The 17229-nt window shown below is 37.7% G+C and overlaps 1 protein-coding gene across 2 annotated transcripts in view; it reads right to left on the bottom strand.

Annotated features, from left to right (window-relative positions):
- The window catches only part of LOC150097966 (uncharacterized), a 490509-nt gene that overhangs the window by 11710 nt on the left and 461570 nt on the right, over positions 1–17229 (bottom strand). Inside the window, exon 14 of one of the 2 annotated variants that reach the window (XM_090406015.1) lies at positions 9288–9433. The exons of the other annotated variant lie outside the window; for it this stretch is intronic. Within the exon in view, the coding sequence (XP_090262141.1) occupies positions 9288–9433 (146 nt within the window). The remainder of the gene's footprint in view (positions 1–9287; positions 9434–17229) is intronic. 2 annotated transcript variants of the gene reach the window in all.

Raw genomic sequence — 17229 nt, 5'->3', positions numbered from 1 at the left:
CATAAACACATTGCATCAATAGCCTCCTGGGCATCCAAGAAAATTAGCATTCTCTTTTGTTCAAGATTCTATTTTACACCCAACCAACTCTTCACTATATACAAATTACAAATCTGTCCATGTTAAAATCCTTGATGCCATCCAGAGGCATGCAATTAGGCTCATAGATGATCCCTCTCTTACAGACCCACTTCAACTACTGTGTCTATTCTACATGTATTTCCATGGTCATTGCTCCAGCGAATTGGCAACCATCATTTCTCCACTTTCTGTTGTACCTGTTAATACCAGAGCTGCAGCTGTCCATCATCCCTTTACTGTGTAACTTCAAACACACTGAACCTGCTTCTATTCATCCTCTTTTATTCCATCCATCTCTGTCCTCTGGAACAGTCTTCCTCAAAAAGTATTCCCAAACAATTACAATCTGCACCTCTTCAAAAATCAAATCAAATCAATGGCACTGATGTGCCTGTAGGTACTTCGACCTCTAGCATATGGGATCGATATATTTAAAAAAAAAGATAATTGCTGTCTTTCTGAGATAAGGAAATGTCAATTAGACCTCTAAGTGGTGGTGTTTTTTCAAGAGAAATAACACCACATTCATTAGATTTATGAAGTGATGTTGTTATCTTTGGCCAGATCATGCTTTCCATTTTTCTCTCCGCTCCCTTCTTACCTGCAGCTCAATTTAAGAAGTGATAGGAAAACACTGCAGGAACCAAGACTCTTCCTTCTGAGGGTACAGCAACAGTAGCTCTGCATAAAGGCTTCTGGAAAGTACCGAGAATCAAAATATGGTAGTGAAGCTTGGTCCAAGCCAGCTGCCAAATAATACTACTGCTAATCACTCTGCCAGATCTGCCTGGAGGAAGTAAGAGTACAGTATCATGCAGGGGGAGGGCACTGAGGTTACCACAAGGACAGGACTGAATTACCTCCATGGATGATATGATCATAAGTTTTCTGCTTCCCTCCATTAGCTGGACTTTATTTTTCAACCTTTCTTCCTCACAAACCAACATAAAAATACAACACAAATCAACCAAAGTCACACAAAACTATCACTAATACATGGGGTAGACAGGAAAAAAAGAACTAAAAAAAAGCCTCCACATTCATTTCATGAACACTTTTGGTACGACCACTGCCACTTATGGTCAGCCAAACCCAATTTCTAACGAAACCTTAACAACTACTGTTCATCTCAACTATGCAAAGTACACTTTACATGATTCTTTCCATGTCACAGCAAAGTCTTGTATGTTGATTACATCTTAGTAATCCTTCGAGCAATGTTGCCCACTTTTCAAAGTGTTCCTTGAATTTCAATTCTCTCTCAACCATTCCTGAAATCCCTGGTTTCATCAAATTTCTTGCAGTCCAGTTCCATCAATGTAATATAGAGTTATAGTCTTTTCATCTCAAAATAGTTCACCTTACATCTTGCCACCCTGAACTGCCAACCATTATCCTTTACCTAAACTGTCAGCCTATATCAATCATCCTGCATGTCTCTCCATCACGTTTATTCTTTTTATTATTTTTTATACTGATCTCACACATGGCAGGTTGTCAAACCTATATTGGGAAAGTGATCAAGAGAAAAGTATGAACCTATTGACATGCTTTTGGAACAACTGGAGGTTGCAGTTCTTAGGAAAAACTCTGAAGAAAACTGTTCCAAAGCATTGAGGTGGATGGAATGAAAGAGCAGTCATATGAGAAATTGGTTTAATATGTTTAGAGCTGTACAGCAAATACGTTGACCAGCAATTGCTCATGCCTGTGGGATTGAGGAAATGCAGAGGAACAGCAACTTCCAATCCAGCAGAACAGTGCCCTGTAGAAAAACAAAAGGAAAGAGTATGTCTATGAGTATAACTGGAGTGATTTGAGAGAGAGAGAGAGAGAGATCACTGCCAGCCTGGTTGGCCAAGTAGTTAGCATGCAACTCTCCAACTAACAGGCTGCAGGTTCAAATCCTGCTGTTGGCATGAATATTCGTGATTGTCTTTAGCTGGGAGATGAATCATCATCCAATGGGAAATAACTCCACTTATTGGAGGCCTGAAGAAGCTCAAAAAAATTCCATGCTTAGTCTATAGAGCAGAGTTTCTGGATTATGTAAAATATAAATAACATTTTTAAAAAAATTAACAAAAAATAGAAAGAAAATTCTTAGCCTACTGCAAGTGAACTAAAGACTTCCTTTCTATTCTAAAACCTTTTGTGGGTGGATGTCACATAAAAAAATTAACTGGACTGCCCTCTTCCAAACAGCATCAAGCATTCTTAGAGAGGTTTTGGTGCCCTATCCTATTCGTATCAGGCAGATTTGTGATTTATAGAGTGTTATACAGAATGACATTGTCTTGAGTAGAAAAGGACACCTAGCAATTCTGAGGCTGTACAGGCTATGGATAAAATGTGTTTGCGACATGACGAATTAGAGACAAGTCAGTCTATGAAAACATATCTGATCTTGTGGGAAGATCTCAGTATCATCAATGGTGAGAGGAGGTGGAGTGTAGTCTTTCTTGCATAATATAAGATAGGATTATATTCTGTGACAATGAAGTTGGCAAAGCTGTCTTCACACCCACTGAAATATGGCAAAGAGATTAGTGTTAAAAGGTAAAGATTATGGAAGATATTGTAATTTGGAATATGTGAAAACTACAAGTTTATTAAATGAAGAAGAAGAAGATCATTTATGAACAGAAGAAAGAGTATGGGTGAAATTATGGAGCCTTAAAGTACTCCAGCATTTATGGGGAAAGATAAAGAAAGGAAATCATCCAACAGAGCATATTATTGTTATTATGTGACACCTCCAGGGAGTCCAAGGACTCATCGAGGGAGGGCACCTACTCTACAACTCTGTCTTCACCACTCAATCCACCAACTGCAACTACACCAATGGCATCTACCACCCACCACCACCACCACTAGTATTTCCACAGACAATCACAAACATCGATGCTCACAGCAGGATTCGAACCAGCAGCCTTTTAGCTGGAGAGCAGATATGCTAACCAGGCTGGCAAAAAAATTGGAGGGTGCCTACTCTACAACTCTCCATCTCCACCACTCCACCAACTACACCGAACCACCACTACCATCATCATCTACCGCCCACCACCATCACTAGTATTTTCACAGACAATCACAAACATCTATGCCCACAGCGGGATTCGAACCCGCTGCCTTTTGGTTGGAGAGCGGATACACTAACCGCTCGGCCAGTGAGGCAGGTAATATAGTGAATGATCAGAGAGGAAATTGCAATGAAGTTGCAAAGAGTGGATAGCCAACTTAAGATGGTAATTTATTAAGTAGCCTTTCATGTCAGACTTGATCAAATTCCTTAAAAATGTCTAGAACAACTATATGAGCTTCACCAAACATTTTCACAGCTTGTGTCCATAACTAGGTGAAGCTGGCAAGGAGATCTATGGATTGAGAGTGGTAAAATCTATATTGGTGGTGTCACTGATTAACTAGTAGGCTTTCATGTGGTGGAGGAGTTGACTATTGATCATTATCCTTCATTATTTTTGAGAGAACTCAGGCATGCAATTGGAACACAGTCTGATGGCTGGCTTTTATTTCTTTGGAATAGGTTGAATATAGACTTGTTTTCATGCTGTATGATAGATGGGTATGAAAGATTGTAAAGACAATAAAGAATGAGTATTAGTTCTATAACAAAGTTTTGAGCAAGGTGATATGATTGAGATTTACAAACTTCTGAAAGGGTCATATATGATTTCAGTTAATGGAATTTTTCATTTTATAGACAATGGGGAAAGAACAAGAGGACATCCTGTGAAGCTGAGAATGAATACCACTAAGAAGGGGGGGGGGGAGTGAGGGTTATATTTTTCTCTCATAGGGTGGTGCATGATTGGAATGGATTGCTAGTAGATGTTGTGTGCAAGCAGTGTGAATGAATTCAAAAATAAGTATGATAGTTGGTGCATGTAGTATGTGGCCTCCCTCGATGAGTCCCTGACTCCCTGGAGGTCTTTCTTAATAATAACAATAACAATAATAAAAATTCTGGGCCAATAATCAGCAGGGATGTGCAGTCTACAGCTTCCCCCTGTCAAGTCAACCCTGCCTTCCCATGGTGTGACCTGTTTCCAAAAAAAGGGACTCTGGCACATGCAGTGCAGTCTCTATGCAAAAGGATATTTTTATAGTTGGAGGAAATGCCAACTAGACCACTAGGTGGTAGATGACCTTCATCACTCACTGAAACACCACAATCCTGCTTATTGGGAACCTGAAGTGGTGAATGCTATGTTTGGTCTACAGAGCAGGGGTTCCAGCCTCCATTCTCCCTCTCTTTTTCTATGTGTAGTCTGAGTGGTATCCTTCAAGTATGCCTAACATACTTAGAGACCCAGACCCTCCTCCATTTCAAGGGTATATCAGTTAAAATGGTGGTAACACAGGCCAGCTGCCAGATAGTATATGAGTCCAAAACAGTCAGTAACAAGTCAGGAGGCTTCCCAGTTGACTGGTACATAATCCTGCTGCCGCATACTCTGCCAGGTGAGGGAGTCTGGCTAGTGGTACAGGAAGCACTGTCAAGGCCATGGAAGGGCAAAGAGAATAGTTGTTATTCGTATCAGTGTCATGTTCATTAGTTTATCTCCACCCATTGCATGTCCCAACTCTTTCCTTTCATCTAACAATAAACCAAAAATAAAAATGGCAAACAATGAGGACACACTGCTATCAAAATAAACTTCCCTCGACAACCAATTAATCCTAATAAATCAAACCAAACACAATATTTCCAATATGCCAGGATTCCTACCAAAAAAATCATTTCCACATCACTTTACAAACATTTGCAGCATAAATTCTAACACAAATGACATTCATCACCATTACAGACATCCAAACCAGATCTCCTGCTCAGAAACCCAAACTGCAGCTACATCAATCACAGTTCACCCTCAATGCCCAAATTATACTCTTCATGATTCATTTTTCCAAAAGGGTGGCACATCTGTGCCTTCATGTGTTCTGACATTGCCTGCCAGAGAATGCCAAATTTAGAATCCCCTCCATTTGACTTCCTCTGGCTGATGGTTTTTGTTGTCCCACTCAGAAACTCTTAAACCACTCAAACCTCTTCACTTTGCTCTCCATGAAGCTCAACCATCTTCAATCATGCTTACTGGAGGCCTGAAGGGAAATTAAAATTATCCTTAGCCCACCCATGGTACAAAGATGTACTATTGGCTTGGAAATAACCTTTTGTGGGTGGGAGTGACATAAAAAAGAAAAAATCCAGCTATCCAAACAGCAAAGTCATCTTCCTTGGTGATCTGAATTCCACAACTCCAAATGTCTCCCCTTTTCCAACACTATCAATCCAGATAGATGTGATGTGGAAGTTTTTGTTATAAGCAATGATCTAATGCAAATCATACACCTCCTACTTGAATTCCTAATAATCCCCTCAACTTCCCCAATACTCTTCATTTTTTTTTAACTAGTTCTCCTTCCAGGTACACTGTAGATCTAAGTTACTTCTCTTCTCAGCAACTCAGACCACAATCTTCTGCAAGTTTCCAGTCTCACAGAATGCCCCCTCCTCTCACCACACCCAACCTCATGTCTTTTGGCACTATAGAGGTACCAAGTGGGATGATCTCTGGAATTACTACTCCTCTTCTTTTCCATGGCATGACTACTGTTTCTGCTATTCTGATCCAGACACCTGTACTGAGTGAGTCACAGAAATCATCCATGTGTAAAATGAATGCTTATCACCATGTAACACTAAAGGAAAGGAAACTAGAGATAACATCTTTCTTCTATCATCTCTTCAATCTTCTATACTCAGCTGGCACTTATCCCATCTCATGGAAGCAAGCATATATCCAACTCATCAATAGTCAACTTCTTCACTACCTAAGAGCTCACCAGTTAACTGTGACCACCATGGATATTGCCATTCAGTTACAGGCCACCCTCTGTAACTGAATAGCTAGCTTTCTCTCTGATCATTCAATGTATGTCATGGTGGATTATAGCCTCTCTTTGGGCTTTGTCACCAGTGCAGGAGTGCCTTAGGGCTCCATTCTATCACCTCTTTCTCTTATACATAAATGACCCACTCTCAATCATTACAAATCTTATCCATAGCTTTGCTGACTATAGCACTTTCTATGCAACTTACTCTTTTGACAAACTATGTAGTTTCCAGACATCCCTGACATCAAAAGTATCTACAACTAGTGTCTTAAACACTGATCTTCATACCATCCTTCAGTGGGGCAAGGATAACCTAGTCACCTTCAATGTCACCAAAATGCAGTCGTACCTTTTCTTTTGCAAAAAGGATCTCGGCTCACCTTCCCTTATCCTCAGTAATACACACACACACATCACCAGACAGGATGAGCTATCTTTCCTTGGACTGACACCTCCAGCCTCTCCTAGCACAAACACACCATATCAATATCTTCTTCAGCCTCTAAAAATCTAGACATTCTTTTCCACTCAAGAAGCTATTTTACACCTATCCGGCTATTAACCTATAAATCCCAAAATTTTCCCACCCTTAGAATACTGTTCACATATTTGGGATGGTGTATCTAAAACTCTCCTTAAAAATTCTTAATGCTATCCAGAGGAGCAATTTGACTAAAAGATGACCCTTCCCTCACAGGCTCACTTCAACCTTTATCTCACAAATGCAAAGTTTCAGCTATGTGTCTCTTCTACAGGTACTTCCCATAGCACTGTAAGCAAACTGACTACCTCTCCCTGTAATCATTCTCAATATCATTATAAATTCAGGAAAACATGCAAGAGTTCTGAAACCTAAACAGTATACTGTCACTGCTCCCATGAATTTGACAAACTTGATTGCTCCACTTGCTGTTGGGCCTGTTAAAACAAGAGAAGCAACTGCCCAACATCCCTTATCAGTAAAACTGTAAACACATCAAACCTGCTTCTCCTCATCCTCAATTATTCAATCTACATCTGATTCCAAACAACTTCAACTGCCAGCTCTTTAAGAAAATGTCAATAGAGTTCTTCTTTCTCAATCTCAATCCTTATCTGCACCTCACATATTGTACTGATGAGCTATAGGTTCTTGTACTTCTTGTGTGTGGGATATATATACATAATTAATTGTGATTTTTCCCAGTTTAGCACTGTAAGCAAACTGACTATCTCTCCCTGTAATCATTCCCAATATCATTATAAATTCAGGAAAACATGCAAGAGTTCTGAAAACTAAACAGTATACTGCTGCTGCTATAATAGATGATGCTTGATTGACAAAGGATGATATGTGGATAGAATATAAATGTATATGTAAATTGATAAAAGAGAGAATTCAGGACTGTGCAGGTAGGAATATGATGATTTATAAAGGAGCAACATGATTTTCCAAAGGTTAGGTCTTATCTTAGTAATTTTCTTACTTTTTATAATAAAGTGAGAATAGAGTTGGATAAGGGAGAGAGCTACTCTGTGATATTGCTAGACTTTGAAAATATATTTGACAGGATTCGACATAGAACTCTGTTGCATAAATTGGAGCATAAAATTTTTGCATAAAATGGGGAATGGATATGAAATTGGTGATTTAGATTAGAGGGGGACTGATGGACAGATAACAAAGAGTGGTTTATGGAGGAGTTGAGGCCAGGAGAAGGTAGGTGACTAGTGGTGTACCACAGAACTCAGCACTTGGTCCTCTGTTAGATTAGCATATAGAACGTGGGATGAGTAACTATTATGGGGACTTCAACTAAGGAGATACAGATACTAAAGCATAGGATATTGTTGAAAGTTTATTTTTCACTTGGTTAGAGTATAATAAATTTAGTTTAATCCTTTATCCAAGTGTGAGCAAACAAAGTTTGCATCTGAAAGTATCTTCAGGACTGGGGTAAGGTGGTACAACACCAGGGCACTACTTGCAAAGTCCGTAAGGATACATGCATTGAATTATGGGATACTAAGGAAATTGATGTGAAGTCATTAGCCTCTATATACAAATAGCCCAGTCATGAAGTGATTTCATGTGCAAACTTTGTTTGCTTACACTGGGATAAAGAATGAAACCAAGAATATAATTTCTTGGCATCTTTAATTTATAATATAACTAAGTGAAAAAAAAATTATATATATCGTTTTTGAGTTGAATTTGATCTTAAGATGACTGTATCCCAAAATTTTGGCCACATTAATGCAGCCAAAAATTTGGGAGTAGTTGAGACCTAAAGATGCTGGTTGAAATCCAGTGAAATATAAGTCAGTTAATACACATATTTTTATGATTTATTTATGATTTTGGATCAAAACAGAAGAGACTGTTCACAGAATTAGTGTGGCAAAATGAGGAAACATCCCTTAAAGTTGCATGAGAATGGCATAGATGAGGGAATGAAGAGTGGTGTGTGAATAGAAGGTCTGTCAGAGAATATGGCAATTAGAGAAACAATAAATGAATTTAAGGTGTAGTTTGATGAAGAATGTTGCATTAGTTTGTGATGATTCTTCCCCTCCTGTCTATACACTTAGTCTTCTGATTCTGTGCAAATCTATGAATAATGTCCAACTCCTAAGCCTGTGCACAAACTTAAAAAAAAAAAAAATGTATCAGCAGGACCTAGTACTCCCATATTGTCATTCTTGCAAGTATTACAATGATGCTTTCTAATTTTTTTTTATAATCTTATCTTTAACATTTTTAAATGTATTTCTTAATAGTTCTATAAATATCATATTCCAGTGAAAGTAGTACATGTGATCAGTCAACAAACTCAATTTCTTTTTATGTCTGCAAGGCTTTTATAATGAACTGATGCTAAAATTATGTTCCTTTGGTCCTAAATACCTTCTTGCATTTGTATACAAAACCCTAACCCAGCCTATATTTCACCTAACTGTAGTTTCTACATCATCATTGATGTAGAACAGTTAGATTGTAATGTACATGAAATGAATGTGAACATATACAAATGTTCACGTACATTTCAATCTGACCACATTAATCACTATTCCCTTCCCTGATATATCTACATATTTGTACTTTACTCATATTTTTTTTTAATTCAGAAAAAGGCTGTATATTATATATATATATATATATATATATATATATATATATATATATATATATATATACACACATAAATAAGTATTATACTAACTATAAATATTATGCCTTATAAAGGATTAAGGAAAACACACACACTAGACATGATATTCTATGTTAAAATAATGAACCATACCTAAAAGAGAATTCAAAATATAGCTTGCTTCCATATTCTGCTTTAACTTCCACTGAAGCTCTTCATTTTCCATGGATAGTCTTTCTTTGACTTTGGATTCCTTTTCAAAAGATCTTACAAGATGCTGATGTTCTGTAGATAGTTCCCTGGTGGAGGATATTGATACATTAACAAGTTACACACACACACATATACAAATTACTTTTTTTGGTTTCATTCAATTTCATTGTTGAGAGGCAGTTACAGAGTGGACAATGGGGAGTTCTTTCACTTGGTGGAGCAGCGGAAAGGAGTGATGACAAGGGGCCATCCCTGGAAAGTACGAAAGGAGGCTGTGAGCAAGAGGGTGAGGAGTGGTTTCTTTGCATGGAGGGTGGTGGAACTATGGAATGCATGCCTGATAGAGTGGTGAGAGCAAGAACAGTAAATGAGTTCAAGGAGTGGTATGATAGACTTTGTGTTTCCTAGGAAGGACCTCCCGCGATGAGTCTCTTGACTCCATGGAGGCCTGAATAATAATAATAATAAATTCTCTTCTCAGAATATGTTCTGCTGTGATTATAGATATATTGGTGCAATTTCCAGTTGAAATCTATATGAAACTATTAAATTTAGAAGGCAAAATATTGTATATAGGAATCCAAAGCAGATGCATGAAAAATGCTCCTTTATCTACCCCCCCCCCCCTTCATTGTATGTCAGAAAGAGAGAGAGAGACCCAAATTATTATTATTAACATCAGACCTCCATGAAGTCAAAAGACTCATCGCTGGAGGCAAACAGTGTTTAAACCGTGCCTTAAACTCATTTAATGTATCTGAATTCACCACTACGTCTGGCCGTGTATTCCACTTGCCAACCATTCTCTGCCCTGCTCACACCCTCGCTATACAGCTTCCAGGTATGTTCACTTGTTCTATTCCCTCCCCTTCTCCCATTCTCTGAAAAATTTCTTCCACATTAACCTGGTAATAACCCTTTACTAACTTAAATGTCTCAATCATATCCCCTCTCTTCCTCCTGTTCACAAGGCTATGCAAACTGCATTCCCTCAATCTGTCCTCACATCCCAAAGACCACTTACCATCTTAGTCAGTCTCCTTTGGACCCTTTCCAATATATGTGCTCATCATCATGAAAACCAGGAAAGCAAATTTGTGCATAATAATCCATATGAGGCCTGATCAAGGCCCTATACAATGGAACTAGGACTTCTTTATTTCTACAAGATAAGATTCTCTGCATCATTGCCATAATCTAATGTTATCACTTCACCATTTGTGCAATGTGATCTATTGTTGCCTACCAAATTTTAGAACCTTACACTTTGCAACATTAAGTTGACATTTCCATACTGCTGCCCCTCATACAACTTATTCAAGTCCTCCTGTAAGGCACAGCACTGCTTGATTCCTCATTGCTCTTCCCAGTTCTGCATCATCTGAAAACAGTTGTATATCACCGCTATCATAATTATAATGAAATTCCTGATATGTACCCACAGGGGAGGGGGGGTGTACAGGATAATTATGATATAGTTCGCCCACCATTTGTAGATCCCTTCTTGGCATTTTGCCAAGAATAGTCGATTCATGCTGAAGGGGAGAAAGAAATGAAGGATGTACGAATTGGTCGCCAACAAGCGAAATCACGTGCTTTCTTGTCTGTTGCTGTACTAGTACTAGCTTGATTTTTGTTGTCGCTTTTTTGCATTATTTTTTTATTATTAATTTGTATGATGGATCCAGTACAGTCAACAAGTTCTGTTGTTAAACGTTTCAGTAGCTCTTGCAAAAGAATATTGAATAATGTGCTGACATTCTGCAAAAAAGAATCGTCAGAAGGCCATCTTCTTGTTCCCCTTTCTCAAGTCATAAAACGTGCAAGTGCAATTGCAGGCGTATCGGAGTCAACTGTTAAAAGAATTCATAGGGAATCAAAAGGTGAAGGTAAGCCAAAATTTAAATCTCCTAAAAAAAAGTGCCAGAGAAAGAAAACCATCGAAACCGTAGCTTTGAATGATTTTGATGTAGACGTTATACGAAGAACTATTCACGAATTTTACGTGGTCGAGAAAAGAGTGCCAACTGTTCCGAAATTGATTCCCGTGCTTAAAGAAAAAATTAATTTTCTTTGGAAAAGAGAAACTTTAAGGAAAATACTTCATGAAATTGGATTTTGTTTTAAAAAGTCCCAGAATAAAAGGAAACTTATCATGGAGTACGAAGTGACATTGTTTTATCTAGAACGCAGTATTTGAGCGCAATAAGACGTTTCAGGGAGGAGAAAAGACCGATTGTGTATCTAGATGAAACTTGGATTGATAGTAATTTAACTTATGGAAAATGTTGGCAGTCTAAAGAAGAATGTGGAGTGCTACAAACCGGAAATGCCTCGTGGCGCATAATAATTTTGTGTGCGGGTGGAGAAATGGATTTTTTACTGAATTCAAACTTACTATACAAAGCCAATTCAACTATTGGAGATTACCACGGGCAAATGAATCCTACGATCTTCGAAAAGTGGGCAGAAGAAAAACTGATTCCAAACCTTCCTAAAAATGCTGTTGTTATAATTGATAATGCTTCATATCACTCTATTCGATTAAACAAAGTTCCAAATTGGTCTAATAAGAAGCAAGTTCTTATGGATTAGCTCTCTGCAAATAACATTTCTCATTCCCCAGATATGCGAAAAATTGAATTGCTTAATTTGGTCAAAAGAAACTCGCCCACAACTAAACTATTTAAATTCGACACGATGCTCAAAGAGCATGGATTTCTGTCTTTGAGGCTACCAATTGCGATATTAATGCTATTGAGTATGTTTGGGCAGAAGTGAAAAGTTTCATTCGCCATCACAACGTAACTGGGGATATTGACATGTCAAAACTTTTTAAGCTTTCAGAACAGGCGATTGAAAATATTACAGTTCAAAACTGGGGAAAATATTGCTCTCATGTCACCTTATTGGAAAATATATATTGGGACAGAGACGGAATTATCGAAGAATTATGCGAACCTTTGGTGATCAGTTTGTTTGGGCAGAAGTGAAAAGTTTCATTCGCCATCACAACGTAACTGGGGATATTGACATGTCGAAACTTTTTAAGCTTTCAGAACAGGCGATTGAAAATATTACAGTTCAAAACTGGGGAAAATATTGCTCTCATGTCACCTCATTGGAAAATATATATTGGGACAGAGACGGAATTATCGAAGAATTATGTGAACCTTTGGTGATCAGTTTAAGTGAAAGTGATGGAGATTCGGACACCGATTCAGATGACTCTTAAGATTAAAAGAATTTGACAATGGTATTTTTTCCAACATTTTTTTTGCACGGGTTTGTTAAAAGAGTCACAACAAGTCATAAATAATTAATTAGTTTAGGACATTAAAGTGTCTCAGTTCTCTCAACTGTAAGTTTAGAATATCTAGGTTCATTTGAAATAATTTCTGTTTTTCTGTATAATTATTTTTATTTTATAGAAAACTTTCTTAAAAATAAACTTAGTTACGTTTTTGTTTAATGCTATACCTTTTTTAATTTTGTTAACACTCCGTATATTTTTCCAACTGTTATACAAGCAAAATAGTTACACTTCAAAAACAGCAATGTTCGTAAAAGAAAAGCTAAATTTTCCAACCTGTAATAATAAACAAACTCATCCCAGAAGACAGACTGATTACCCTATTATTGGAATGGAGTCACCTTTTTCTGACATGCACAGAAGTGTTGAGGGACCTCTAATTGGTGGGCAAACTATAGTACTACATGAAAAAGTTACACCATTACTAATTTCCAATCAACAATTTTCCTCCAAATTAATCTGTTATCTCTCAAGACTAACATTATCAGATCTATCAGATATTTCTGTTTTTTATAGAAATAAAACACTGTATCAATCCTTCTGCATCTTGGTCTTCCTCTGGGTCTTTTTCCTGCCAACTTGGCAAAGAACACATGTTTTGATAATCTTTCCTCTCCCATTCTATTTAAGTGAACATACCACCTAAGATTAGCTCTACTAACATATTTCTGAATGCTAACAATGGCAAGTTCTTTCTTAATATTCTTATTTTTAATGTGATACTGCCATTGATACCATCAATTTGCTCTGCTAATCTTTCTCAGAACTCTCACATCAGAGGTCTCCAGTCTTTGATCAAGTGTTTTATTTCTAACACAGCTCTAAGATTCATAAGTTAAAATTTGTTTGAGCACTGTCTTGTATACAGCTAATTTAGTGTTTTGACTCATTTCTTTCTTATTCCATATAAATTTATTCAGTTGACTTCCTATCATACTAGTTTTGCTAATTCTGTTTTTCTATTTCCATATTTAATTTACCTTCTTGTTACCAGAGGTCATCCCTAGAAAGCTGTATTTTATTATTATTCCTGATACCTCCAAGGAGTCCGAAGGCTCATCGCAGGAGGACATCTTCAACTGTCTCTACACCTTACCTCTACTACGAATCAACGCCATCTACCGCCCACCTCCAACACCACCACAACTAGTAATTTTTGTCTGTAAATTGCGTGTGTTCTGAAGTGTGTTCCGTGTATAATGAGGGTGTGAACAAAGGAGTGAGAAGCAGGTTTTTTTCCATGGAGAGTTGTGAATGACTGGAATGCATTGCCTGAGAGTGTGATGTCTGCAGAGAATCTGAATGTGTTTAAGGCACAGTATGAAGAGCTGTGTGTATGACAAAAGGGACCTCCTATATGAGTTTGTGACTCCATGGGGTATTAGGATAATAATAATAATAATGCGAGATGATATCAAAAAGAAACTGGACTAGGCTAATAAAATCTTTACAACTTACCCAATTTAAATTTGAACTCAAACCCTTTTGAAGTTCATGCAGCAATCCCACTGCATGCTCCAAACGCTTCCTGGAAGTCTTATTGTTGAAGCGCATCAAGCACTGCTTTGCAATTTGCCTTGGATCTCTTAACGGTGTTGAACTGCCACCCCTTCAGCTCCAATTTCATTTTTTGGAAACAAAAAAGAAGCCACAAGGGGCTATATCTGGTGAGTAAAGAGGATGTCGGATGACTGCCAGCTGTTAGCCACCAAAAACTGGCGCATTTTTAAGGTGCTGCAGGATGAGCGTTGTTGTGATGGAGGAGCCAGTTGCGGCTTTGCCACAGTTCCGATGTCTTTGCCACAGTTCTTCTGCGATGAACATCTTCTCTCAACCCCTTAAAACATTGAAGTAGAATTTTGCATTGACCTCTGTGACAAATTTTTGGTGCACAATACCCTTAATGCCGAAAAAAGATGATCAACATGCTCTGTGTTGCACTCCTGACTTGCCTTGCATTCTTCGGTTTTGGGGAATGTGAACTCTTCCACTGTGATAATTGCTGTTTTGTCTCTGGGTCATAGCCATAAACCGAAATCTCATATTCCCCTGTGATGACCCTTGAAATGAAGGTTAGGTCATCAACGATCTTTTGATGAAGATCTTAGACAGACATTCACACGGTGCTCCTTCTGGTCAGAACTCAAGAGATGGGGGAACGAACTTGGCAGCAACACAATGCATGTTCAAAACTCTCATGATGATCGCTTGAGCTGCTTCATATGAAATCCCAAATCTGTCCACAACTTCCTGGATGGTCATGCATCAATCATGGATGATCTGTTGAATTTTTTTGACATTTTTGTGGGTTGTGCTGGCAGACAGACATCCCAGCTTCTTGTTGTTGTCCAAGGTGGTTCTTCCCTTCTTAAAATGTGAGTGCCACTCAAAACACTGAGTTCAGCTCACGGCTTTGTTTTCATATGCCTTGTGAAGTAATTCAATGGTCTCTGTGGCAGATTTCCCCAATTTTACACAAAATTTTACATTTGCCCTTTGTTCTATTTCATGTTCATAGATGAAATCACAGATATGCTGACTCAACAATGTCAATGCCACTGACACCTGGCGGCATAAGATTATAACTCAATCTGTCACTGAGTATCTGGAACAGTCTGGTTTCTTTTTTGACAGCACCTCGTATAGGTTCTCCATTCACGATGCATTTGATATTTTCAATGTTTCTGCCTATTTTCATTGTCTTTGTCTTGCTATTGTTGATTTTCATACCAAATTTATTACAACAGTTATTCATTTTAGTCAGGGAATCTTGCAGACTTGTACTGGATTTATTAAAACTATAACACCATCTGCATAAAATAAAGAGCTGAGATTAACATCTCCAATTTTGATATCAGATTTAATACAGCTTTCCTTCATAATGTGATACATATAGATAATGAATAATATTGGAGATGATGTGCACCCTTGATGCATACCTGATTTAATATCAAACCATTTTCCTGTACCTTCTTCAATTCTAACTGCTTATTTATATATTTATTTAACATTTGGCTAAGAAGAATACATGCATATTTCACCCCACCCACCCACACACATACAAAAGGACGTACAAGACAATAAAATACATAAAAGATGCATAAAAGAATACAATAGTCTGAAGTGACACTGTAGTCGTATATACATATAAAATATACAAATAATCATAAAATTAAAATTGAATGTCTAAGTTTGACAGCCAATCAACAGCATCTGTAAAAACTGTTATAAAGTTAGATCCTGTGTAGGCTCTGTGAGGACACTCAAATGTGATATGTTGTATAATTTGGTTATCATCTCCACAGTCACAAGATGAGTTTGGTCTTATTCCCCAAGTAAACAAGGAAGCTCCACACCTACCATGGTTGGAGCGAAACTAGCCAATATGATGGAATATTCTTTATTGTTCCAGAAATGATACGCATTGTCTGATTTAGGATGGTATCAATTAATTTAACGTGTGCACTGTTCAGCCAGACAGCTGAGCAGTATTCAGAAATAGAGTAAATGAGGCCCAGAGCAGACGTCCTTAATGTCCTTTGACACCTTGTCATATGCTTTTTTTTCCAGATCTACAAATCATAAATACAGATCCTTGTTATATTCTCATGATTTCTGAACTATTTGTCTTAAAGTGAAAATCTGATCCTGAGAGCCTTTATTTGGCCTGACTCTAGCTTGTTTTTGACCAAGCTTCCCATCCACAGTTGTTTTTAGCTGTTTCTCAAGTACACTTGCACAAATCTTACCAGGAACATTCTGTAGGGAAATACCTCTGTAATTCTCACATTCAATTTTATTTCCCTTTTTATAGATGGGTATTATGAGAGCTTTGCTCCAATCATCCGGAATTCGATCCTCTAACTGGGCATTATGCAATTCTGAATTATGCAATGCACTCACTGCAAAACTTTTATACCTCCATATCTGAGCATTTTTGGTCAAATTTCATGTACTCCAGCTGCCATTCCACATTTGTGGAATGGCAGCTGACTGCATTTCTGTTGGGGGTTTTCTACCACTGTGCTGACACTGCTTGTTTCTTTTAACAGTCTTTTAAAGTAATTACTCAAAACATTTAGAATATCTTTATCTTCAGTTTTCATGTTACTTTTATTGTCTCTGATTCCTTTTACAGCACTTTTTCTTCAATTTTAAAGCTTTTCAATAGCCTCCAGAATCTTGGCCTCATGGCCCCCAGACACATTAGACTCCTTCCTCAGTCACCTCAATAGAATAAATCCAAGAATCCAGTTTACAATAGAAAAGGAAAATAACAATAGTTTACCCTTCCAAGACACCTTAGTGACACATCTTCCGAATGGTAACCTCTTCTTCATTGTATATTGAAAACCCACTTACACAGGCAGACACATTCACAAACTTTCCCACTACCACCGCTCTCAACAATATGGCATCATTAAAACTCTAACCAATAGAGCCCATAATCTTTGTTCCAGCAGAAACTCCCTTTCAACAGAACTCAACCATACACATAACACCTTCCTATCCAATGGCTACAATGTTTACAGAATTAAAAAAATAGTAAGTTCTTCCTGCCATTCCTCG

Source organism: Typopeltis vanoorti, chromosome 16 (genome assembly GCF_054136105.1).
Source record: "Typopeltis vanoorti isolate ZY-2024b chromosome 16, IOZ_Tvanoo_1.0, whole genome shotgun sequence".
In the NCBI taxonomy this organism is placed as follows: Eukaryota; Metazoa; Arthropoda; class Arachnida; order Uropygi; family Thelyphonidae; genus Typopeltis; species Typopeltis vanoorti.
This window is presented reverse-complemented; position numbering and strand designations above follow the sequence as displayed.